This window comes from Monomorium pharaonis, chromosome 5, assembly GCF_013373865.1.
Source record: "Monomorium pharaonis isolate MP-MQ-018 chromosome 5, ASM1337386v2, whole genome shotgun sequence".
Lineage (NCBI taxonomy): Eukaryota > Metazoa > Arthropoda > Insecta > Hymenoptera > Formicidae > Monomorium > Monomorium pharaonis.
In genome coordinates this window covers 17,475,227-17,500,814 of record NC_050471.1, presented here as the reverse complement: position 1 = coordinate 17,500,814, position 25,588 = coordinate 17,475,227, and the positions used below count along the sequence as shown (strand labels likewise).

The window sequence follows — 25,588 nt, the reverse complement described above, 5'->3', positions numbered from 1 at the left end:
CCGTTCTGATCCACAATGCGAATCGTCAAATCAGTAATGCTCCGTGCGACGATTGGAAGGTAAATGATCTGTGCAGGTGTTTCCGATATCTTATATCCTGGTGGCACCCTCGGTGAAAATTCGTGTATCGTGTGTACACACTTGTCGTTGCTGTACGCACCTGCAGTCACGTTACATTCTATGCGAATAATATTTACGTTTATGATATTTATAGGTGCATCCGATTCATGCCACAATCGCGATTCAAGAATACGACGCGATGAAAATCCCAACAGCGATCCGATGTTGTTAGGTTTAATGAAATTTATCCGATAGGCACACATAATCTCGCTCTTCATTGTATTATTGTTAGCACGAATCACCAGCGGATATTCGCTCTCGTCTTCATTTTCTTTGCGAAACGTCCTCTTTCCCGCAACATCGGGATGAGATTGTAAAATTGCGTGTTTCAAATATCTATCTATATCACGCAATTCATACGATCCTTCCGGAATCATAATTTCCTTGTCGTCTTTGTCATAGTAAAATTTGTTATTCGATGAATTTACATTAGGTATGGTATAATATGTTTCAAAATCTGTGAGGCCGAGCTCGTAATCGCCATCGCTCAAATCTACGGCTGGAAAATAGCTTACCGCGAGGATGCTACTCTTGCCGGTTAGCGTAAACGTCAGTGACATATTGAAACGAATACTGAGTTAAATTGCACAATGTTAGTCTTTAAATTGATTATTAACTGTTTGGAGAAAACGCAAACACAGTTGACCGCAGTTGCTTTGATCGTAACGTTGGTATGGCGTGTGATTGTACTCGATCCGCTTTACATCTAAATATTGCACCAGTTCTTTCGGCGGTCTAAGATTGCCGAAACTATCAAAGTATATAGCGCGATCTCCCCTCTTTGCGTATGCCACCCAGTGTGTACCCGATCCTTCAGCATTATCTAAATTTACAATACCACTCTCGTTTCGATATGCTCCAGCCGTTGGTAATGCCGTACGCATAAAAATTCCTCTAAAGTATGGAATGCGCATACGTTTTGCTAGCTGTAATAATTGTATGTTGGTAGTTACACCTTTCGGCATTTTTAACGTCTTTTTGACGTTTTTTTTTTTCTTTTCATCAAAACTCCTTGTCCACGTTTGTATGGAGCGAGATAAACTCCATGACCTTCCATGACGTGATTATGACGTTTCAATTCTTTCAGCTGACGCTGCGCTGCCTTGTTATCATTCACAACTTTCGCAACTCCCGCCGCTCCGCCGACCAACGACCCGAGAACTCCCAATAGCGGTAGAATGGGTAAAACACCTCCGCGTTTCGCTACCGGAAGTATTCGTTTACTCGTTCTTTTCTTCTTATCTCTTTTTTTCTTTTTCAAGCCCATACCGATTTTCATCTTAGTCTTCATAGCTGCCCAAACGGTTGCTGCAGCAGCTCTTTCTCCAAAAGTCGAATCGTTCGCTGTAATGCGTTTTCGCGCTTCCGCAGCGAGTATATTGTCAGCTGCGTGTCTGTCGGTGAGTTCGTTGCTCCGGGAGTACGCAATGTCGTGTTCGCGACACGCCACGTCCAACGGATTAATATCCCGATCGCCTCTGGCCAATCGCTTTTTCAGCCTAGTACCCGGACCGCAAAATTGATATCCAGGTATATGCAGTTCAAAAGGAAGCGCATTTATCGCACGATTTAACAAGCCGCGACCTACCGCTGGCATTCGCGACAATTCTTTATCAACGGTGCGGGGCCGTCGATGTGCGTCTGCTGCCACGATTGATTATAATGCTCGTAACAACGACGATAGCTTTGAACCTCTGGATCAGTCTTTATATGTTCCGGAAGCCTATCCCACACGTGTTCGATATAGTTGCCACACACGCGTAGCAAAATAGGCTTCGATACGAATTCTAACTGTTCGGCGCTCAAATCGAGTATATCAGAGGGATGTGACAATATGAGAAACATTTTACATACTGAGCAATTTTGCTCGGCGCGTCTCTATAAATAGATCGGTCTTAATATAATTTTTATCAGTTCTTATGAGAGGGGAAAAATATGCGGTTCGTACAACATTCACCAGCGATTAAAATAACAAATTTCGATGACAGGATAATGTCCGAACGAAAGATACGGAGACATGGAAACATGTTGCCGAGTTCTATACGCGGTATAATTTGCGGTCCGTCAAATTGTGGCAAGACAAACGTATTAATAAGCTTGTTGGAAAGTCCGCATGGAGTACGTTTTGAGAATGTGTATGTGTACTCGAAATCATTACAACAACCGAAATATCGATATTTGGAAAATTTATTGACACCGATTGAAGAAGTTAGTTATTTTGCATTCTCCAATAACTGTGATGTCATTCAGCCGAGTGAAGCGCTTCCGAATTCCATTTTTATCTTTGATGACGTGGCGTGTGATAAGCAAGATACGATAAGAGACTACTTTGCAATGGGGCGACACGTGGACGTCGACTGCTTCTATCTCTGTCAGACGTATGCAAAGATACCGAAACATCTTATACGCGACAATGCGAATTTGCTAATTTTATTCAAGCAGGATGGTACTAATCTAAAACATGCGTACAACGATCATGTAAATACCGATATGTCTTACGAGGATTTTAGCAATTTATGTCATACTTGTTGGCAACAAAAGTATGGATTTTTAGTGATAGATAAGGATAGTGCGCTCGCTAATGGACGGTATCGAAAAGGATTTAATGACTTCGCAATACCATAAAGCAGTTAGTTGTTTTCGATACGTTGACCAAGTAGCGTTTCTCAACATGGATAACACAGATAACAGTATGAATCGTGAGAAGATTGTGAAAGAGATTGCGAAAACGAGTGATTCAATTCGCAAAAAATATCGCGCTTTGAAAGCGGGTAAAGTGCAAGAAGAGATGGCGTTGGAGAGACACTTTAAGCCCATTGTCGAACCATTAAAACAGATTGTTGAAAACACCGTTGGTAATGTATCAGATCCGATTAAGAATGAATCGTTCTTTTCGGGGGAAGACGAATACTCAGAACCAAAACCGAAACGAAAGCGATTAAACGCTTCGCTTAACAATTCTATAATGACCTCTACTCCTGTTAAAAAAATGAGACGATCAAAAACTGTACCAACTAATTTGAATGAAACATCGCAAATATTACATGATAGCGATTTATCGTACAGTCATGTACCTTCTGTCGAAGACGTTTTTGAAGTCGCAGCCAATGAATCGCTTGTGACGTCTATTCGACAACAGTTGGAAACGCGAGAAGGACGTGAAAAGTTGCACGCACACTATGGTCCATTAGGTCAAAAATATATGGGAGCTGTTCTGAGTGGTAAAAAACCAGTCATAATAGATACTGTTTATGGAGTTTATTTCACCGACTTTGGAACGATGCTCGGCGATAAACGCATCGACATACATAAGAATGACAGCATAGTCATAGATGGTAAAATATATGTGGGAACACCTGGTCTGTACGAATTAATTTTCATGAAAATGCCCAACATGTACACGAATAATGACCTGCAGAATTATAAAAACATTCTATTGGTAACAAATGCATATAGGCGCGGGCATATTGCACATAATCAAGTAATGGGCAACAAAGGGTCTAAATATAAAAATATAATTGCGCCTTTAGTAACAGACGTAAAAGTTGGACAAGGTATACCGAGCGCTATTACATTAAATGATAACAAAATCGATTATGTTCATTGGGATGATCCCAACGAGCTTGTGGATCGCCTTCGATTGCTCGAGGCCTCACACCAGGCAGGGCACAATGCTCACGACAACGAGATTCTATCAATTATTGAAGAACTTCGCGAGGTTGGTCTTATTATAAATTAAAACTGCATGAAACAAACCATTTAGTCAACATCGAAATGTCAATCAATAAGTTTGGAACATCGCTTGGAAGAGGTGGTGCGGAACCATACTACCAATGGAGTGGATTAGTCAGAAATTACGTGCGCGATAACGCTCTTTGCATGACTGCCACTGATTTTGATGCAAAGTCGCGCAAAATTCGACGTGTAGCGCTGCCTGTAGACGATACTGATGCAGCCAATAAACGATACGTGCAGCAGACCGTGAAAATTTTAAAGGATCGACAGGATGAAATCGAGAGGAAGATTGAGACACTTCAAAGTAGAGTGGAAATTACAGCTCATATGTTAAACGAGTTTCAAAGACAGCTCGACGCGGTGACTCATCGTGCAGAGTAAAAAAGTCAATACATCGAATATATGTGTCATTTACATATTATACTCCAAACATGTCTGAGAAACAATTGCTGGTTGAGGAGTTGCATGCTCCGGCGAGAAGAAATTTTCCTCGAAGACATGTCATAGTTCGCGGATATGATGACCTGTGGCAGGCGGACGTGGTTGAGATGCGTCCTTACACGCGATTTAACCGAGGTTATCACTACATACTCACCGTTATCGACGTGCTGAGCAAGCATGCATGGGCTGTGCCGCTTAAGACCAAGAGTGGTAGCGAAGTTGCTATTGCGATTGCAAAGATAATTCGGAAAGATGAAAGATGTCCGAAAAATTTTCAAACAGACAAAGGAAAGGAATTTTATAACGCAAACGTGCAGAAACTATTAAATAAACATAATATCAATCATTATTCTACGTACTCCATAATGAAAGCATCAGTTGTCGAACGCTTTAACCGCACATTAAAGAACGTTATGTGGAAACAATTTACACTCAATGGAAATTATAGATGGCTTGATCTGCTGCCACGTCTCGTGTCAGATTACAATGTACGAAAGCATCGAACTATCGGCATGCGACCCATCGATGTTACGCCTGCAATCGCTAAAAAACTCTTAACCACTGTGTACAGTCACATAAAAATTGCAGCATCCGCGCGATTTAAAGTAGGTGACTCGGTGCGCGTCAGCAAATTCAAAACTGTTTTTGAGAAGGGCTATACACCAAATTGGACTACGGAAATATTTAAAATTATCAAAGTACAGCGTACCAATCCTGCGACATATGTACTGGAAGATTCCTGTGGAAAACCTGTCGCTGGAGGATTCTACGAATATGAGCTGCAGCGTGCTGCAAATCCTGACGTGTATCTTGTTGAAAAAATATTACGCAGAAAAGGAGACGAGGTTTATGTCAAGTGGTTGGGATTCGATGGAGCGCATAATTCATGGATACATAAAAGCAATGTTATTTAATCCATATGAAAATTGTTTTTATTATATTTACATAAAAGTACAATGTAACCGTATAAACATAAAATACATTATTAATTTTATATTATGCGAGATTTCTTTATCATCCTTCCATTATCCTTAATACATTCTTATTATTAATACTTGTACTTTATTAATACTTTTACATAAAAATATGAATGAAATTATAATGTAAAATTATAAAATGTGTATATAAAATATAAAATATTATAGCGGTATTCGATAATGTCCCCATGGTAACGTTTCAACTGAATCGGGTATAAGGTATCTCTTATCGTCGTACGGACTCAAAGCAATTTTCGTTTCGGACACCGTGTATACTTCATGCATCTTGGATCTTATGCATGATTGGCGACGCGTCATCTCGATCTCATCTCTCAAACACTGGGTGTAATCATCAAACGTTATGGTTCGCGCTACTACACTATTCTTGACACCTTTCGCCTTTTTCGTATCCTTCTTTCCATCCACCTTCAACGCATACATCTTTGCTCTAAGTCCAACGAACTCAGTCATTATTATACCATTGTTCTCATCTTTCATTAGACCCGGAACTTTTTTATTCTCAAGAGGCATACCGTACGCGTTATCGACTGGATAATCGCTCGTGTCAAACCTAGCGATATCGCGTTTCATCGTCTCGTAAATATCCTCACACTCGACGAGGTATATGAGACTGTCAGTGTCGGTGTACATGACTCTACATTTGTCACGATATAAAGGTAGCATGTATTCGTGATGAAATTCATATAGACACGTCTTAGAAATATCTAGGATACACATACCTACGTAAATCGGCTTATATAATTTTACCTCGAGTTTTTTAAGTTCAACGGCGATTAAATTTTCTGCAAAAATACTTCGACTATGAAAATTTGGTTTCGCGATCATTGTCTCCGCACCATACCGCCCCGCCCATGTCGTCAACAATTTAACGTCAACATGATTGCGCACATTCTCCATTGTTTTACCGAACACCGCGTTGTTCATGAGTTTATACAAATTTTTTTCGAAATCATTTTTAGCGATGGTTCGGAATCGTGTGTTTAACTCTATATATTTACAGAGCCATGGAGATTGTGCGAATTTTAACACACGGTGTATCTTCGCGATATGAAGACCGTGACGCGTGCACTGCTGCAGGTTGCGGTAGTGAATGACATAACGTTTCTTATCATACAAAGTCGCTAAAAGTTTATATTCACGCTTGCCTGGCGGTTTATCGCGTGTCGGGCAGAAAGGTAGGTCAGTGTGCTCATCGTGAAGGTCTCGGGGATACTCGAGATCAACTTCGAGAATGTATCCCGTTGGTGAATCAGGAGCGATCGCACACACGTCAAAATTAGAGACATCTTCGACCCATTGAAATTCTCCATAGGGCAGTGGCTGACACATTGCCCATCCGTACAAATTATTGACGTCAAAGTACATAAGATATGAAGATGGTTTCAATGGGTCGTACGTCTGCATGTACTTGTTATTGGCTCGCGCATGTCTGCCTGAACATTGACTGAGGCCACCACGTATACCGCGTTCGATGAACATTACCATGTCAATGTCAGTAAGCAGTTCGAAAGTAATTTTTGTATATTTTAACATAGCGTCCCACGTGTATCCGGGGAGAGTGTAATAATGTGCTGGATCGAGACCGTAACTTTCTAAGCATTTATCGCGAAAATTTTCAAAAATGTCAGCTAACAATAACACATCCGTTTTCAAATATAGATCGCTGTATTCACCCAACGTTCGAACGGAGAATCGCTCCCAGACATTCTCGGCGTGCGCGTAATCGCTCTCGGATACAGTATCACCGGTCAGGGAACTGAAAAATAATTCGCGCGGCGGTAAACATATGTCCTGCAGCTTGTCCACGCAATCTACGTACTCGTACGGAAATACACCTTTTCGTGTCAATAAATCGAAATCCTTGTCAGACAAGTGTAAAAATTTGGAACGTACAATTTTTAATTTTTCTTTACCTAGAAACGATGCCAATTTTTCGAGACTAGTATTTAAAAATTTATATGAATCTATAAACCGTAGTTTTATGTAATTGCGTGGATTTAATTTATCGGCTGTGTCTATGACATGTTTTGTGAAAGAAATGTACTTTTCTTTCGTGATGGGGAGTATGTCGGTCTTCCCTTTGAACGCAGTGGCTATTTCCTTAATAATGAAATGTGAATCGTATCCAGATAAATTATGAAAAATAATTGGTATATATGATACATTTCGATAATTTAGATTACAAAGAGAATGTGCTGGACCGCGGTAACGACCGGTCAGGTGACAATGATCGCGCACTCGCGTATCGTCTGGCGCAAACGGCTTATCGCAGATATGACACCGCGTCGCGCTACGGTATGCCTCCAATTGTTCTTTCGATAACGTTTCCATGGGGACATTAGTGGATAAACGAGTTTTAACATTATACGCTAATTCTTCAAGTTGTTTAGTGAACCATGCGACGCAATTTTTATCGCGACGAAACCTATACGTAGATAACGCGTCGTCGTATGAGCATCGCACGTAATACCCGATGCTGAATACCTCATGTTGTTGATATGTGTATGACGCTTGCTCTGTATCATGTTGCGTCTTCCGCAGCACACACTCGAGGTCCGCGTAGACGATAAAGGGCACTCGTTCCTTGTGGTTTACATTCTGGAAATTTAACCACTTGTCGTCTTCAGCGGGCAATGTGATAGCGCAGTCGTTCATCCTCTGACAGTCTACAGTGTGTGATTGCAACCTCTCGCATGATGAAAAATAGTGCAAGCACCTGTAAAAATAATTTTAAAAAATTTTAATTAATTTTTTTTTTGCTGGATCATGTGAATTTTTTAAACATATTATACATACCGATCGCAAATGTATCTTTTTCCATCATGTTTGCTCAGTTGGGAGCTGATGAGGCGGGACAGATTTTTTATCCAGACAAAGTGACCCACGCTGTCTTCGTGCGGATTTTGTACGTATAATAAATTGACATGCTTCTCTTTCTTGTCATTGGAGAGCCGCAGCGGAAGAATCTTTAGCATTGCCATTTCCTTTTTCATCCCGTAGACGTTGATCGATATATTGTTAAGACTCTCAAATTTTCCAATGTCCTTTACTGTAACGGGAAACGCAATGTCATCAAACTTTAGGACTGTTGTATAATGCGGATATGATGACTCCCTTTCTGAATTTCTTTTGGCAGGATATAGCGCAGCGACCACTGACCACGCGAAGCATGCATTGTCCTTTGAATTAACGTTCACTACCGCACGTTTCATTATTATTTCTCGCGGTAACGTCACGTGACACCCTGCGTGTAGAGGATTGTACTTATTTATATTTAGAGTCAAATTGAGAATTCGCGATAGCGCCCACCCGCTATCACGTTCTTGAAACTCTTCGAGTGATGCTAATGTGGGCTCGATAACGCGTCGCTCATACCACTCGTCCAAGTCCGACGTTTGGAATAATTCACAATTTTTAGTGTTTATACTTTTGTTTTCACGGTTATCACCCGTTACAAACACACCATTAAACGCAGTGTTTACTTTCACACTGTTGTGTTCCTCTAGAGCGTCCCGCACTCGCTCGAGCACTATACCGCCTGCGTCTTCTAAAAACGTTCGCGGTTCAATATAGTTTGTATTTATCACTGCACCTGTCTGAATGCGATTCTCGAACGCTGCATCTATTTCCCGCCACACGAGTTTATTCGCGTTATTACTAGTGCTCGCGTAATTACCGCCTACATGTACAAAACGTCTTTGTAATAATGTTTTTTCACTTTCGAGTCGCGCGATCCTCGCAACCAACGATTGTCTCTGTCCGACGGCAAGCCGAGGACGCTTGATGCGGCTATGTTCCTCAAGCTGTTGTATAAATTCGTCACATCGTTGCAACCACATAAAACACTCGCCCAAGTTAGCGACTCCATTTGCTTGCTCCAACAGCTCGCGTTCCACTTGCTCGAAATTATTCTCCATTTTTATCACATGTCCTCAGATACTACACTCTCTTCATCCTCATCATCTATCACATCTTCAAAGTTAACATCTATAACGTCCATCACGTTGCCATCATCCATTTGAAGCACCTCATTCACAAAATTTTCATTATTTACATCATTTACAAAGTTTTCCAGATCATTAAACTGATCATTCATTTTTCATGTCGCGCTAATTCACTTTTCGCATCGCATTCGGATCATCAAATGTGATACCATGTGCTTCCTAACCAGTTATCACTCGTCACTCGAATCACTTTCGCGTCGCGTTCGAATCATCAAATGTTATACCATGCGCTTTTCGACCAGTTATATATATTCTCATCATTTCTTTGTTTTAACTGAAGCACTGTCATATCAGCATTAGTACATCTGCGCTTCACTTTTGTAAGATTTGCATTCTTCGAATGCATGATTTTAAATGATCTCATCAGAAGATATAACAAATGATTTATGTACGTGCCTAAAACGTATTTTTATATCACAGCTGCCATACATCGGCGCTTTTGCAAAATTTGCATTCTCCGAATTTTAATGATCTCATCAGAAAATATGTATCAAATAATTTGTGTACGTGCCTAAAGCATATTTTTACATCGCAGCTGCCATACATCGGCGCTTTTGTAAAATTTGCATTCTCCGAATTTTAATGATCTCATCAGAAAATATATATCAAATAAGGGATTTGTTCCCACTACTCTTATTGAAGTATGTGGAGAGGTGTACAGTATAAAAAGAGTTTAGACATCGGTACCCGTTTATTACCGGACAGCAAAGGTTTCTGAAACGTTATTACAATCGACGAACTTTTCGAGGATGAACTATTACGTTCCGATCCAGCAAAATGAAGCGTGTGATAAACCGTAAGTATTTTTAATTTTTAAATTTTTTCTTCTATATTTTCTTCTACATTTATTTGCACTCTTATTTCTAATTCCCTGTATTCTTTTTACAGAACATTATCGCAGCCGCGCTATATTCCGCGCATCTTGGGAAGGAGATATGCTTTGACTGCTACAGCATATAAATATTTGGACATCGGAATCAGGGTGGAATCTATGCCCTGTGTAGAATTAGTGATTGGTGACAACCAAAGTCGCATAGGTCACCTACACCTGACTTATGCGATATGGAAAACGTTCATCGAGAGACGTGCGGATATTGTGCAACTCATGCAGGCAGCTGTACCTTCTTCAAGAATTTCGATTCACGATTTAGTTATAGATCTCGTAAATATACGTAAAGAAAATATTGTAAAGTTAACATTATATAATACTAGTATGTATATGAAACCATCAACCATACAATTCTTATTAGAACTGGAAGATTGTGTTGAACAAGTATGCTATCAATTGCATCAAAATATTTATATTGTTAGCGAAAAATATAAACAATTTGTTACTATTTTACGTCAAAATCATGTCACTAATAAAAGTGATGCTGTAAAGATATTACATGAAAAATATGATAAGACGTGTCTCGTAGATTGCGAGTTATTGGCTTATGCATCCGACAATATTGTATATGATGCTTTACAAAACGAATAAATGAAAAAATCTCGTAGATTGTGAACTTATACATCAGGCAAATATTGTATATGAAACGTTATGAAATAAATAAATGAAAAAATTCATAAATAATTATTCTAACTTATTTTCTCTCTCTGCCCTATGCCTTTGCGGTATAATGGCGTGCGGAACTTGGTAGAAGGTACATAGATAAGATGGGCGGGAGCGTATATATGTGACTGCGTATGAAAGAACGCAACGAAAGAGAAACAGATAAGACTGTATGGTTGAAGATATCGCGTACGAGCGAGAGAGAGAAATTCATAGTAGAAGGAGAACGCAAGCACCGCGGCGATGGCTGCTGAAAGAGATCGCGGGTGAGAGAGAGAGCGCGAGTACCGCGGCGGGCGGCGGCGGCGGGCGGCGGGCGGCGGCGGGCGGCGGCGGGCGGCGGGCGGCGGGCGGCGGCGGCGGCGGTCGCGGACCCCGATTCCCCCTCTACCGGTCGCGGACCCGAAAATCCCGCGTTAGCAATTCCCGCACCGCGGCCGCGGACCCGAAAATACCGCGTCAGCAATTCCGCGCCGCGAGATCCCCGATCCGCGTGACGTCATGCCCCCGCGCGCCTACGAGTTCCCCCCGCACACCCGCTCCCCTCTCGGAGCTCCCGAGTTAGAACTGTCCTAGTATTAACTACTCAGTAACTTTTCAAAAATAATGTAAAAGTGATCGTTCTATATTATTTAAAATTTTTCATTTATGGAGATACATGCATTCTGGAGTAGTTTTAATTTGTGTGTAAAACTATTATTATGTAGATTTGTGTATAACAGAGAAGGTTATTCAAAATTATTTTAAATAACTGTATTTTTTAATTTAACAAGTACAGAGTGATTATAGTGACATCAACCAAACGATCATCCGATCAATTCTAACTATATTTTGAATTTAACAACAGAGTGATTACGTCAACCAAAAGATAAATTTTGTAAGTTTTGTCTCTCTCATCTTATAATGTACTTATATAAGATAAAAGACAAAACTTGCAAAGTTTATCTTTTGGTTGAAGTTTCACTAATCACTCTGTATTTGTTAAATTCAAAATAGTTATTTAAATTAGATGAATTATTTTGAATAATCTTTTTCTGAATAATATTGCATACATATTTTACTGCAATATTGCTAAAATATTATGTAACAATATTTCTAAAAGCGGACATTTTACCATTGCTGCAATCTTGCAGCAACCTTGCAGCAACATTTCACAACGTTTATGCAATATTGCAATCTTGCGTTGAAATGTTGCCACAATGTTGCTGCAATCTTTCTGTGCTGTATGGGTTATAAGATGAGAGACAAAACTTACAAAATTTATCTTTTAGTTGACGTAATCACTCTGTTGTTAAATTCAAAATATAGTTATTTAAAACCGAATGAATTAATCGGATGATTGGTTAGTTAATGTCACTATAATCACTCTGTATTTGTTAAATTAAAAAATACAGCTATTTAAAATAATTTTGAATAACCTTGTACTCTGTTATACACAAATCTACATAATAAGTTTTACACACAAATTAAAACTACTCCAGAATGCATGTATCTCTATAGATGAAAAATTTTAAATAATATAGAACGATCACTTTTACATTATTTTTGAAAAGTTACTGTAATATATTTATTCAAACTGTATTGAATATTAATTTTATCTATTTTCACTATTTTAATAATATTTTAAAATGTTGCTGCATCATTGCTGAAGTAATATTGTAAAATAATGTCTTTGCAATATCTCTAAAACATTACATCGCAATATGCAATGTTGCAACGTTGCAGCAATGTTGCTGCAAGCTTTTGTGTTGTATGGGTACGTTAAGAATTTCTTTGTGCGTTGATTTAAGTTAAATTTTAAGTACAACTTAGGTTCGTATGGAGTACTTAACGTAACGTAACGCGTTAGGGCCACCGCACAAGCTTTTTCGTAACACGTTACGTTACGTTAAGTGCTCCATAAATCTAAGTTCGTACTTAAAATTAAACTTACATCAACGCACAAAGAAACTTTTAACGTAAGTTCTTAAGTTCTTACGTTAAGGATTTCTTTGTGCATTGATTTAAGTTAAATTTTAAGTACAACTTAAGTTCGTATGGAGTACTTAACGTAACGTAACGCGTTATGAAAGAGTTTGTGCGGTGGCCCTTATGGAAGAGTTTGTGCGGTGGCCCTTACGAAAAAGCTTGTGTGGTGGCTCTTATAGATCCGGCCTTAGCCCGGATCTACAATAAGAGTGCGTTCTTAAATTTGCAACGGATGCAGCCAGATACATCAGAATGTCATTCTATGGCCGGTATTCTTAGTCGGATCTTATATTTAAGGGCCACCGCACAAACTCTTCCATAACGCGTTACGTTACGTTAAGTACTCCATACGAACCTAAGTTGTACTTAAAATTTAACTTAAATCAACGCACAAAGAAATCCTTAACGTAAGAACTTAAGAACTTACGTTAAGGATTTCTTTGTGCGTTGATTTAAGTTAAATTTTAAGTACAACTTAGGTTCGTATGGAGTACTTAACGTAACGTAACGCGTTATGGAAGAGTTTGTGCGGTGGCCCTAAGATCATCTTAAGTACTGTCTTAAGATGCCATCAGCCAATCACAGAGCTGTATTAGCATCTTAAGATATTGCTTGAGACGATCTTGAAATAAGATTTGACTATGAATACCGGCCTATCTTTGTTCAACTTTCCGTAAGTAACAAAGGTAGAATGACATTCTGGTGCATCTGGCTGCATCCATTGCGAATTTAAGAACGCACCCTAGGTGTAGTAAGCTTTATGCCATAAGAAATTGACCAATTATAATCGAATATGAGAAGAATAATCGAATATAATTGGTTAATTTCTTATGGCATAAAGCTTACTACACTATTGTAGATCCGAGCTTACTTGTGTTTTCTGAACGTAACTTTTGATTGGCTACCGCGTCGCATCTTGCCGCGCGGAAGCGCGGCAAGCGTTTCCACGTGTAGTGCGCAGAGCAGCACAGAGCAGTGCGCAACTGCGCAAGTGCGTAAGAGCCGTAATTATAGAGCACTAGAAAAGTAGGTATTCTCACGTCCGCCATTTCTCTTTAAACTAGCAAGTAACTAGCATGAAAAGTTAGGTATATTTTGTACATATATACGTCAATAATGTTTGGAAACGCCAAATTTTATGCGACAATAAAACAAAGACACGATATTTATGATCTTGAGACTGTAAAAGTTATTGCGATGTATTATATATATAAAACATCATGCTAGTTACTTGACTAGTTTGAAGAAAAATGGCGGACGTGAGAATACTCACTTTTATAGTGCCTTAGTAATTATTGTGGTACTTGTGGTTTGTTCGCGTCACATGCCCCAACATGCTCCTATTCACCCCAACGCACTCCAATACGTTGATTCCGATGACGCCAACCTATTAGAATGCGTTGGGGTGAATAGGAGCATGTCGTAGCATGTGACGCGAACAGACCTATGGTTTGTTCGCGTCGCCATGCTCCGACATGCTCCTACCAGAGAGGAACTTGAGAGCGGCCACCGTGGCTTTTTTCATGCGACTAATATTTGACTAGCATTAGCGCCAAACGTGGATGTAAAGCCTGTTCTACATTAATTGCAGTCGCCAGTTGCAATTTGCAACACCCAATAAATGTCGAGCTTTAACTAGAAACTAAGTGCCTATTGGATGTCGCAAGTCGCAACTAACTGCTTGCGATTAATGTAAAACAGACTTTACATCCACGTTTGGCGCTGATGCTACTCAAATATCGGTCGCACGAAAAAGGCCGCGGTGGCCGCTCTCAGGTTTCTCTCTGCTCCTATTCACTCCAACGCATTCTAATAGGTTGGCGTCATCGGAATCAACGTATTGGAGTGCGTTGGGGTGAATAGGAGCATGTTGGGGCATGTGACGCGATCAGACCTCTACTGTGCTCTACTGTGTCCCGCGAGAGACGGAAATCAGCAGAGAAGAAGCCAGTCGTAACTGTTATTTTGCAAGTGATGTCCAGGTTCATATTGGAGAAAGATTAGAAACCTAAATGTCAAAATGAATGAAAATTTGATAAAACGGATAAAGAGACAATTAAACGAAAAATTTTATGTGATGAACGATGCGTGGTTAAGAGATTGCATTGAATTCTTTATTGAAGACAAGACCTCTCATGAAGTACGTGTGCGAATTATTATGTGTATAAGTCATTTTACTGTGTTATTAATTCAATAGTAATATGCATTGTGATTATTTTTGATTTTATACAAGAAATTGAATGAAAAATGTGATTGTTCGGTTTAGTTACACCAGCAAATATTGATAAAATTATATATGTTTATTTGACGCTTATTGACGCTTTTTGTACGAAACGAAAGAATCTGACATAAAAAAATGTTGCTCTATGCGAAGCGAGATATTAATCATTAAAGTTTTATTCTTTTGTGAGAATTTATTAAAGTTGTCAACAATTTAGGTTAGAAAATCTGTCATACCTGCAAAATGTAGGCTGTGGTCGACTTCACGCTACAAATGCTTCAAAGTGTTTGACCAATCGAAACAATGAACTTTATGAATTGACCAATCACAGAATGCTTCGAAGTATTTGTAGTGGCAACTCGACCGCATTCGTAGTAACACACATGCAAAATGTGCGCGAAATTTAAAATATGTTTATATTTTTTATAGTAATATCTTTTTTATATATTGTACAATTGACATATAATAATACTACCACTACTAATAATATTATTAATACAATAATAATAAAATAATAATATTAAAGAAAATACATAGGCAGTGTGTGGAGAAAAGGTGAGGTTTTCATTGATAGAGTTTATAAATAGTTTGTATTCAGGTCTGTATTCAGAACGTGCTAACAAAAATGTTAGCGCGTTATCCAATAGAAGAATTTGTATTATAAAAAATATATTTTTCTATTGGATAATAATGCGCTAACATTTTTGTTAGCGTGTTCTGAATACGGGCCATAATCTTTAACATTTAATATCTTTTGCTTTACGAGGCACAGCTTTTTTCTCTGCTAGATTCTTTCGTTTTGTCAAAAAATATGTTGAATAAGCATAATTTTGTTAAGGGGATGCTGGAGTTGTCTGTTTTATCAACAAAAAGATAGTAATTTTTATTTAACAATATCTTTTTATTTCTTTTATAGATTTTTTTAAATCCTCCAGAATAAAAGAATACGCATTGCTATTAATCTGTGGAGTGGAATTTCCTCCAAAAACGAGAAAAAATTGTTAATTTGCTGTCACATCATAACAATGTTTGCTTAATATAAAAGATCTACAGTTTGTACCTACGAAATTCGTATTCACAGACTAGTAGACGAGAACAAACAGTGTCGAGTTTCGAAAATTAGATTTTAGTGCCTAATTGAGATGAAATTGTGAAACGAAAATTTAGGTTATATACGCGTAAAAAGTCGATAAGTAGAGCAATAAAAAAAAATATTTTTTGTCCTTGATATAAAGTCCAATTCACAGATGGATATTAATATGTGTACTTTAATTCTGGAAAAGAATTTCCAAATTTATAAAACAGATATATACGAAATCTCATTAATGATGTGCATGAATGACTCTACATTATTGACCTCAGATCAAGTTTGAAAGGCAGTCCAGCATCGCCTTAATATTTGTATTCAGATAGATAAATTGAATATTTAGGGGAGACTGGGAGCTTTCCAGCAAGAGACACATTGACAGCAGTAATTCTCTCTATGGGAGCTTTTTAGCAAATGACACAAAATTGACATAGAAGTATTTCTGTCTATGTTTGATGTTTAATTAAAGCGAAGACAATGTTGTGTCGATTTGAGTCTTGCTGGAAATCTTCCTTTGTCTTTCGCTGAATACCAAACAAAGATAGAAATATTGACATGTCGAGTTTTGTGTCACTTACTGGAAAGCTCTTTGTGGTTAGTTGTTACATGAAGCACATTATATATAACATTGTTGCAAAATAACAAAGGATAAAAAACTAAAAAAGCTTATATTTTTGTAAGAATATTTTACAATAATATTTAAATTATTATTCCATACTGAATAGCATATTTTGATAAATAAAAAGGATTTTTTATTTTATATAATCGAAAGTAAATTAAATAATATTAAGTGTTATATTTAGAAATTCAGGCACTGTATTATAACTTAAATTTTTTTTTTAAGGGGCTACATACACCCAGAGACGTAAAAAATAGACCTTTTTCTCGATTTTTTTTTTGAAACGTAATGTATGTAATTAATCCTAGTTTTCTTTACTTTAAAATACATTCTTAAAACATGTTTCAGAATAAATTTGAACTAAAAATATTAAAAAATGGCGGAGATATTGTCCTCGTCGCAAGACCTTGTTGAAAAAAGGTGCTCCGTGATACCAAGTGCAGCTCGTACAGGACTTATCTGAGACAGACCAGACTAGAATTTTCTTAAACTGTATGAAATTACCTAGTTTTTATTGTGGCTGATTTTAAAAATATTGATTTTTGGCAAAATGGCGGCTGTTAAATGAAAGCTATTTTTAGGATAAAAATTGGTTGTTTTTTTAACTGTAAAAAAGTAAGGGCTCTAAAAAAAAACGCCGAGATAAAGACAACCTTTTTTGTGTAGATGAAGCCCTCCAAATTTTAAATAAATCGGTCTAGCTGTTTCTGAGATATTTTTGGCACGCGTGTTGAAAACATGGTTTCGAGAAAAACGCGTTTAAAGTTTGACATTCGGTTAAAACGCAGATAATTTTTTTTCAAACTTACATGGAGTCATCCACTCCAGGGCCATACAGTAAACCCTCCCCAGATGTAGCGGCATCAAAGGCTTCGATTCTAGCTTGCCGGCGTAATATTCTTGCGTAAGCTATCTGCTGCGAAGGATTAGAAGGCGCCCATCGCGCCCCAGCATCGTCGAACGCGCTTGGACTTTTCTCACTATATCTCCAACAATTTTCAAGGAATCACTTTGAAACTTGCAAGGAATATTCTCAAGATCTTGTACTTTACTGAATATGCAAACTGAATACGCAAAAAACGAAAAATCCGTTTTTTCAAAATTTCTGAGTGTATGTAGCCCCTTAATAGATTAAATTGTTTGAAGAAAATAAAGTTCTTTTTAAGGACATAGAGTTTGTCATTTAAAAATGCTGGATTATACAAGAAATTTGATTGAAATTATGCAAAAAAGTATGCATTTTAAATAAATAATTATGGATTTTAGTGTATTATATTTTTATTATTATGATATATATTTCAAATACTATAATTTTTGGGAATGACAAAGCATTGCCTAGAAATAGAAATGGAGTTTAGTAAGTATATGCTGAGAAAAATAAAAACAAAGATACAGATGTTACAACTTATAGAGACAGTTTAACTAAAAAGTTTTAAATAAAATAATTGAATTTTAATATGTATAGAACAGGTTTATAACTTGAATTATAAAATTTTATTAATAGAGATATTGTCGTGCCCCTGATCTCGGGACACGGTACGGGATCGCTGCTGATGACTCCTCGAAATTAGGTTCCATAGAGATAACGCCAAAAGTAGTAATAAAGAGATTTATTTGGTTCCAACTCAGTTACACTTCCCAAATACTAATTAGTAAACTTGTAATAATAAGTATCGTTATTCGTTATTCGTTACAATAAAGTGTTATACCGAGCGTCATAAATTCGTCGCTTGATTGATTAGTAACGAGTCCGTTCGATTTCTTTTCGCGGCGTTTACATACGCCGCTTTTCGGCTTGTTGCTAGGGGGTTTCTCCGGCGGTCACGGGTCTCTGGCACTTGCTTATCCAGCAATTGCTGGCTACGTACATTCCACTGGAAATCAGGCAATTTCGGATGACAATCAGGTGGCAATTGGGTACATTACCTGGTGCGACGCCGACGTCCGGCGTGAAGGTCGGACGGTATCACACGCGCTAGGTGTCACTTTATTGCTCGCGACATTCTCGGTGTGAGTGCCTTTCACTCACAACATATAAATTGAAAATATTTTTTGTTAAGTGTAACCATAAACATATTAAAATAGTCTGCTTATGAGATAGAACTAGATATGAAATTCCACTGAAATGTGCCGGGTAAGGGTTAATATCTATGGGCGATATTATAATCTTAAAAAAAAAAAGATATATAGTATTGATTGGGATTTTTTTCCACAAAATTCAAAATTTTATTTATATCAGATTTCTGCACAAAGAAAGTGATGTTATATTGTATTTACATAAGCTCGTTCACGTAAGCTCTTAAAAAAGCAATAATAATAAACATAGACTTTGTTAAAAGGACTAATGCATATTACAATCATACAAAATACTCTTTGGGCTTCTAAGTAATATTAGGTTTCTGTCATAAAATAATTTTAAATTAAAGCTATTCTTATTAAAATCTCTTTCTTCTAAAATTGTTTATTTAGGTGTAGTTCCGAAAAGATGAAATCCCCGATTTTGCTAAAATTTTTGCCAAAACTTGTTTTTGAATTGAAATTCTCTAGAAGGATTTTCGCTGACAAAGCCTTGTTTGCCCTTTATCACTTCCTAAAGTTGCAAATATTTTTACTGTATATCTTTGAAAGTATTGATTTTAGAAAAAGTTTTAAATAAAAAATGAAGGTCTTAAAAAATCTTATAAAAAAGATTATATGCATTTTTTAATAAACTTTTTTTATATTATTTTGGCAGTTATGTAAAAAAATTTTAATTTTGGATTAACAGGATTTTACTCGTATACACGTATACACGTGTGCGTGGGCGGGCTTACTGTAGACACCCTCCTGGTGGGGTGGGTGTGGAAGGAGGAGGGCCGTAGGTCGCACGCGCGCGCGGGCGCGCGTATGTGTGTGTGTGTGTGTGCGCGCGCGTGCGCGCGCATGTGCGTGTGGGCAAAATTTCAAACAAGGTCAACAATTGTTTTGTTTTATGGGTTTTATGGGTTTGCGACTTTCCACGCGTAGCGTGGTGCATTTACACTTCTCTTCTCTGCTTACAGAACGAAACGTCCATGCTTGTACTCTATTGCATGGATTTGCGACTTCAGATTTGAAATTGTGGCCAAATAGCGATTTTAAAATGTTTGGGTTAGGTTAGGTTAGGTTAGGAAAAAGACGGGGAGGGGGTGCAGGCTCCGCCTCCCCCGTCCACGCGTTTTTTAAATCATTTTGGGTCATAACAACCAAAAGAATAGGTTTACGTAAAAAATGTATATAACCTTTTTTGTAGAGCTTTTTAAATATAAGTTTCATTTTTTGTTTGAAACTTTTTTCTCTAAAATCAATATTTTCGGAGATATTTAGTAAGAACTGTCAAAACTTTGAAGGGGGCTGGGGGACAAACGAGCTTTGTCGCCAAAAATCCTTTTAAGGACTTTCTTCTCTAATAAAGGGTGAGCTTTGGTTAAAATTTCAGCGCGATTGGAGGTTTCATCTTTTTGGAACTTTATCCGTCTATTTTATCGACATTTTTAAAACATGGAGTTGAAAATTTTTTTTACAAAATTTAAGTGCACACAAAATTAAAGTTTGATTTAATATTAAAAACAAAAAAATTAAAAATCTTGTACATACAGCTATCATTTAATGACAATACTTACAATTAGACATGAATGGGCTAATAGCGTAAGAACAATATCGTGCAATTTGAATTAAAATTAAAAGTCCAGAAACACTAAATCTTTTTTAAAAAGTTCATTCCTTATTATAAAATATTTTTTGAATTGGCTTTACAGAATTAAACATTTTTTACGAAAACAACGTTTGCACATAAATGATCAAGAAAAAGCACGATTTTATTTTAATAATAAAAACAAAATTTTTATTTAAAAAATTAAAAAAAAATTGTTATTGAAATTGCTCTTTGCTCTCTTAATTTTGTGCATACTTAAATTTTTTTAAAAATTTTGTAAAGTTAATTCAAAAATATTTTTTAATAAAAAATGTTTGCAAATGTCTATGACTTCTTAACCCTCTGTCTACACACCTTATTTTTCTCCCGATTCCTACACAGGGGTTACGCTAACCCCAAAATTTCGTTGACTTATATCTCTAAATGTATTTAATCAATTTTAACTTCTTTTTTTTTAATCGAAAGGAAAAAATTTCAGAATTACGATGGTTTTGGCTGAAAAGTCGAAGATATTAAAAGAAAAGAGATTTTTTGAAAAGAATGAGAAAGGAACGAAAAATTTTTGTAAAAATTTGCCTTTTTTTAAAACGCCCGTATTTATTAGAAAAAAATAGATGAAGTAATTAAAATGGTGATCAATGGAAAGGGGAAGAGTTGTACTTTAAGAATCTATTGTCATTTTTTTTATTCTGTTCAAAAAAATATTTATTTTGTAATGTGAATTTAGTAAAAAATGAATGCAGTTTAAACACAATAGTAAAAGAAAATAGTAATATTTATTTAAAAAACAATTATTAGTACCCAAAAACATAATTATTAATACAAAAAATATTTATTACAAAAGATTTTTTTTATTATAAAAAAATTTTTTAATTTGTAATGCTACAATTGCAGATTTTTGCAAAGTGATCGCGACACTGGTAATATATATAAGTACTTTATGCGTAAATGATACGTAATGAAGAAAAAAATAACTTTACTTACCCTTCAAATTTGGAACTTTTCCATTTTTTTTGTTAGGTTCCCTACACACGGGGTAATTGTAACCCCAACACACACTTTCGATGCTTCTACTTCTGTTGTTTTCAGAACATTCACAACGCCCAAAGAGGAATAAGTAGAGCACAGTTCAAACTTTTTTTCCCCCTGGTTCCAGCGTCCCCTTGTTAAATACTTTTAAGTAGCGAACATTTCAAAATTGACTGGGGTTACCGTAACCCCATGTGTAGGCAGAGGGTTAAAATACAAACTTTAAATTTTAATGTGTATTGAACAATTGCAATTAAAGTTGTAAAATTATGATATGATAAAAATACTGCGTTTTTGGTTGCATGCCAGTATATGCGAAAAATGACATGCTAGAAAAGATATTAATTATGTTACGAGTTCAAAAATCAGGTTGTTCTCTTGTTGATAGCTCAATACCTTTGAGTGGGAAGTATTTTTCCTATCTTTTTACCATTGATCTTCTCGATATTTAATCCTCTTTTTTACGTATTTTGATGCGGTTTTTATTTTTTCGAATGGCTAAGGGTTCAATATTGATATTTTGAGTACTAAGGAATTGATATGTTTATTATTTTTATTATTATAAATAAGTGAGTTTAAAAAATACCAATTTATGTGAAATAATCTAGTTGTGGAAAAAGCTCTATAAATATATCTGAAATGTACATAGACTTTGTTTTTTTGATTGTAGAATTCAAATCTGGAGTCAAATTTTTAAAATTTAGGATGGCGGATAAATATTTAAAAATTTATTCAATTTACGCGAGAATCTCTAATAATGAATTTTCGGATTATGCTGATTATGAATCTGAAGTTAGATTTCCGAAATTAGGGCTGTGTTTGAAAATTGCTGTCAGTACTGAAAATCTATAGTGTACGTAACAGAAACTATAAATTTTCAATACTGACAGCAATTTTGAAACACAGCCTAGATTTGGCATGATGGATTCAATATGGCAGAAAAAATATCGTAATTTTATTATATTTTGACATAATATAATAAAATTCGCGATAGGCGGTTTTGGATAAAAAATTATATTGAATTAGCTATCTCAAATATATAAAATCTGACTTCGAATTCGTAATCAGCAGCCCCGAAAAAGCCCCTTACAGATACTCGCTTAAATTTAATGAATTTTTAAATTTTCGTCCGTCATCTTAAATTTCGAAAATTTGATTTCAGATTTGTAATCAGCGATCCCAAAAACCTCTAGATACAACATTACAAAAAGAAGTGGATTTCAAACAATAATACGCCACTTAAAGGATTAAAATAGTGAAAAGAGTTTGTTTTAATAGAATTTTACAAATTATCTGATTATGTACGAAACACACTCCATGTCTTTAATTATCTGAATAACACCATATAAATATGTTTAAGCAAGATTATGCCATGAAAATATTCCCCATACCATAACGCTGCTTCTATTAGGGGTATGCACTCTCTTTTGAAAAAACAGGCGACCGATTTTTAACGCCTCTATCGTTGTCCCTGGGAGCCAAATGCGGTCACGTGACTAGTAGCGCCACGTTTAAATTTATGCGCGCGTATACCTATACATGTGTATATATGTATATATATACATATATGTTTATATATTACATATACATGTATATGTTTTATAGCTTATTATGCAGCATATTTCATTTTGACTATAAATTATATTGATTGTTTTTATATGAAACTACTATATATATATATTTTTTGTAGTTTTATATAAGAACAATCAATATAATTTGTAGTCAAAATGGAATGTACTATATAATAAACTACAAAACAAAATATACATTATGAAGATTAATTTTAAATTTTTCCGTTCCATTTTACAGATTACGGACTGTCGGATATATATTTATTTAATATCTTAAAAAAATTGATGTAAAGCATACAATGATTGTGTTCTAAAATTTACTATCAGTATTGAAAATCTATAATATACATAAGCAATCTATAGATTTTAAATACTTGTAGTGTATCTTATAACACAGCTGAAATGCAATCACAGAATCATATAATACACAAATTATGTTCAGTTATATACGCACATATGTAATAAATATTACATCAGAAAATACATAATCACTCACACATGACAATTGCATAAATTTTACACACGCAAATAGATTTACTGTTTTTTGTTGAGAAAATTACTTTTTTTATTAGAAAATTGTCTTTCAAAACTATAAAAAACTGAAAAAATTCTTAGATACTGCCTAGAACCTTTTGTAACCGTTCATGACCATGCACGACCGTTAACACAAACAAAAGAGACTGTTGAGGAACGATTGTCTAGCAACCAGCTAATAGTGCTGCCGACTATCGCTGTCCCCGTTTACTAAAACCAATAGAACTTCCGTCCCTACTAAAGTGATAGGATGCGTACCCTCTGGCCTTTACCAGCTGCCTTCTCTACAATGACATTTGCTTCTCTAATGCTTTGTGCTTGATACGCTCTCTATTCGGTGAAATAGAAATTGCAACTTGTCAGAAAAGCTACCTGTTATTTAAGGGGAAACAACAGGGTGATGGCATTAAAAAACCATATTTAAGAATTTTAACTCATACATTGCAGAAATGTCGGAGTTAGTGAATTGAAAAGTACGAATTTTTTATTAAAAAATATGTATTTTAAAGTACAATTGCAGAGGTCATTGTAACATGCTGCACGGAAGAAGTGTCTTATTGGATATCACCGTAATTAATAATGATAATCATCTAATAATGATTTGAAAATTAAAAGAAAAACATTGTTTTAATCTATATTAGTATGGTTTCAGTTAAGCATAGTCGATTCCTAAAAAACGAATTATTGTTTAAAAGGCAGCTCTTTAAAAAAAAGTTCCAAAAACTATGTTCAAAAATTTGTCTTGTTAAAAAAATAAATATTAATTTTTAAAAAAATCCCTACGCTTAATTAAAGAGAATTCTATATAGATTAAGGATGTTAAACGACATTTCGATGCGATTTTAATTGGTAGAGAAATCATGACAACCAGTTGAAAAAACTTAATTGAAAACTTTAACTTACAAGAGAATCTTGCAAATCCGAAAATTCTGATTTTAATGAAACTTGGCATAAATGTAGAGGAGGTAAATACATGAATTTAGAAATTTTTAGTTGATGCTTATAAACGGTTTGAAGGGGTGAAATCACCCTTCAAAGTTGAGGCATTTTTGCGTTTTTTTGATATATCTCGCAAACTAAACAAGATATAAAAAAATGTTTTATACAAAAGTTTTACCGTATAAATATCTCTATTTAACTATGATATTTATTAAAAAAAATTTTTTTTTAATTTTTTTTGAAAAAAAATTTTTCTAAAAAAATAAATATCATAGTTAAATAGAGGTATTTATGCTGTAAAACTATTGTATAAAACATTTTTTTATATTTTATTTAGTTTGCGAGATATATCGAGAAAACGCAAAAATGTTTCAACTTTGAAGAGTGGTTTCACCCCTTCAAACCGTTTATAAGCACCAACTAAAAATTTCTAAGTTCATGTATTTACCCCCTTTACATTTGTGCCAAGTTTCATTAAAATCAGAATTTTCAGGTTTGCGAGGTTCCCTTGTTAGTTTAACTTAACTTTTTATTTATATAATTTTTATTATATTTTAAAACAATATTCTAAAAGGTGTATACTTTTCTTAATTATATAAAAAAGAAACAAATATTATTTTTGGAAAGTTTTATTCTATTGTTCCCTCTTAACTAACATAAGATATATTCTCGTATTGTTGTGCATATTGTAACCGTCTTTTGCAGTGAACTTTCTTTAGTATGAGTATTTGAACTATGCATCTGCTCCGGAATCCAATACCCAATAAGATTCGCTGCATTGTATAATAGATTTTCATCTTTCTGAGGATTTTACGATTTATTTACAGTTTGTTAACGATAGCGCGCCAGTTTATCTCCTGCCTAACCATCGAAGCCGGTTCTCATATTTATATCAATGACTCATAGAGCTTCACAATTAGTATATTAAATCGTTGTAATCGTGCCGTTCATCCAGTCTTAATTGTTAAAGTTTACTCTTTTATTTCTTTTTAAAATATTTACCAAAAACTAAATTCTTTAAAGATACAGATCGTGCACAAATTGAAACGCTTTTAACAATACAAGTATATAATAAATTAATTTCTAAAGATAACTAA

The 25,588-nt window shown here is 35.7% G+C and overlaps 2 protein-coding genes across 5 annotated transcripts in view; one reads left to right on the top strand and one right to left on the bottom strand.

The window, feature by feature from the left end:
• Positions 1-5,416: 5,416 nt before the first annotated feature.
• LOC118645487 lies at positions 5,417-9,595 on the bottom strand. Its single transcript, XM_036286659.1, has 2 exons — positions 8,091-9,595; positions 5,417-8,010 (listed from the first exon to the last, which is right to left on the bottom strand). The coding sequence occupies exons 1-2, from the start codon at positions 9,209-9,211 to the stop codon at positions 5,436-5,438; spliced, it is 3,696 nt and encodes a 1,231-aa protein (XP_036142552.1). The 5' UTR covers positions 9,212-9,595; the 3' UTR covers positions 5,417-5,435.
• Positions 9,596-14,686: 5,091 nt separating this feature from the next.
• Positions 14,687-25,588, top strand: part of LOC105837419 (recQ-mediated genome instability protein 1) — a 123,998-nt gene continuing 113,096 nt past the window's right edge. For 2 of the 4 annotated variants that reach the window (XM_036286647.1, XM_036286648.1), the window contains exon 1: positions 14,687-14,958. In XM_036286647.1, the coding sequence (XP_036142540.1) occupies positions 14,839-14,958 (120 nt within the window). In that variant the 5' untranslated portion in view covers positions 14,687-14,838. The remainder of the gene's footprint in view (positions 14,959-25,588) is intronic. The other 2 variants (XM_036286649.1, XM_028189533.2) reach the window with 2 other exon arrangements.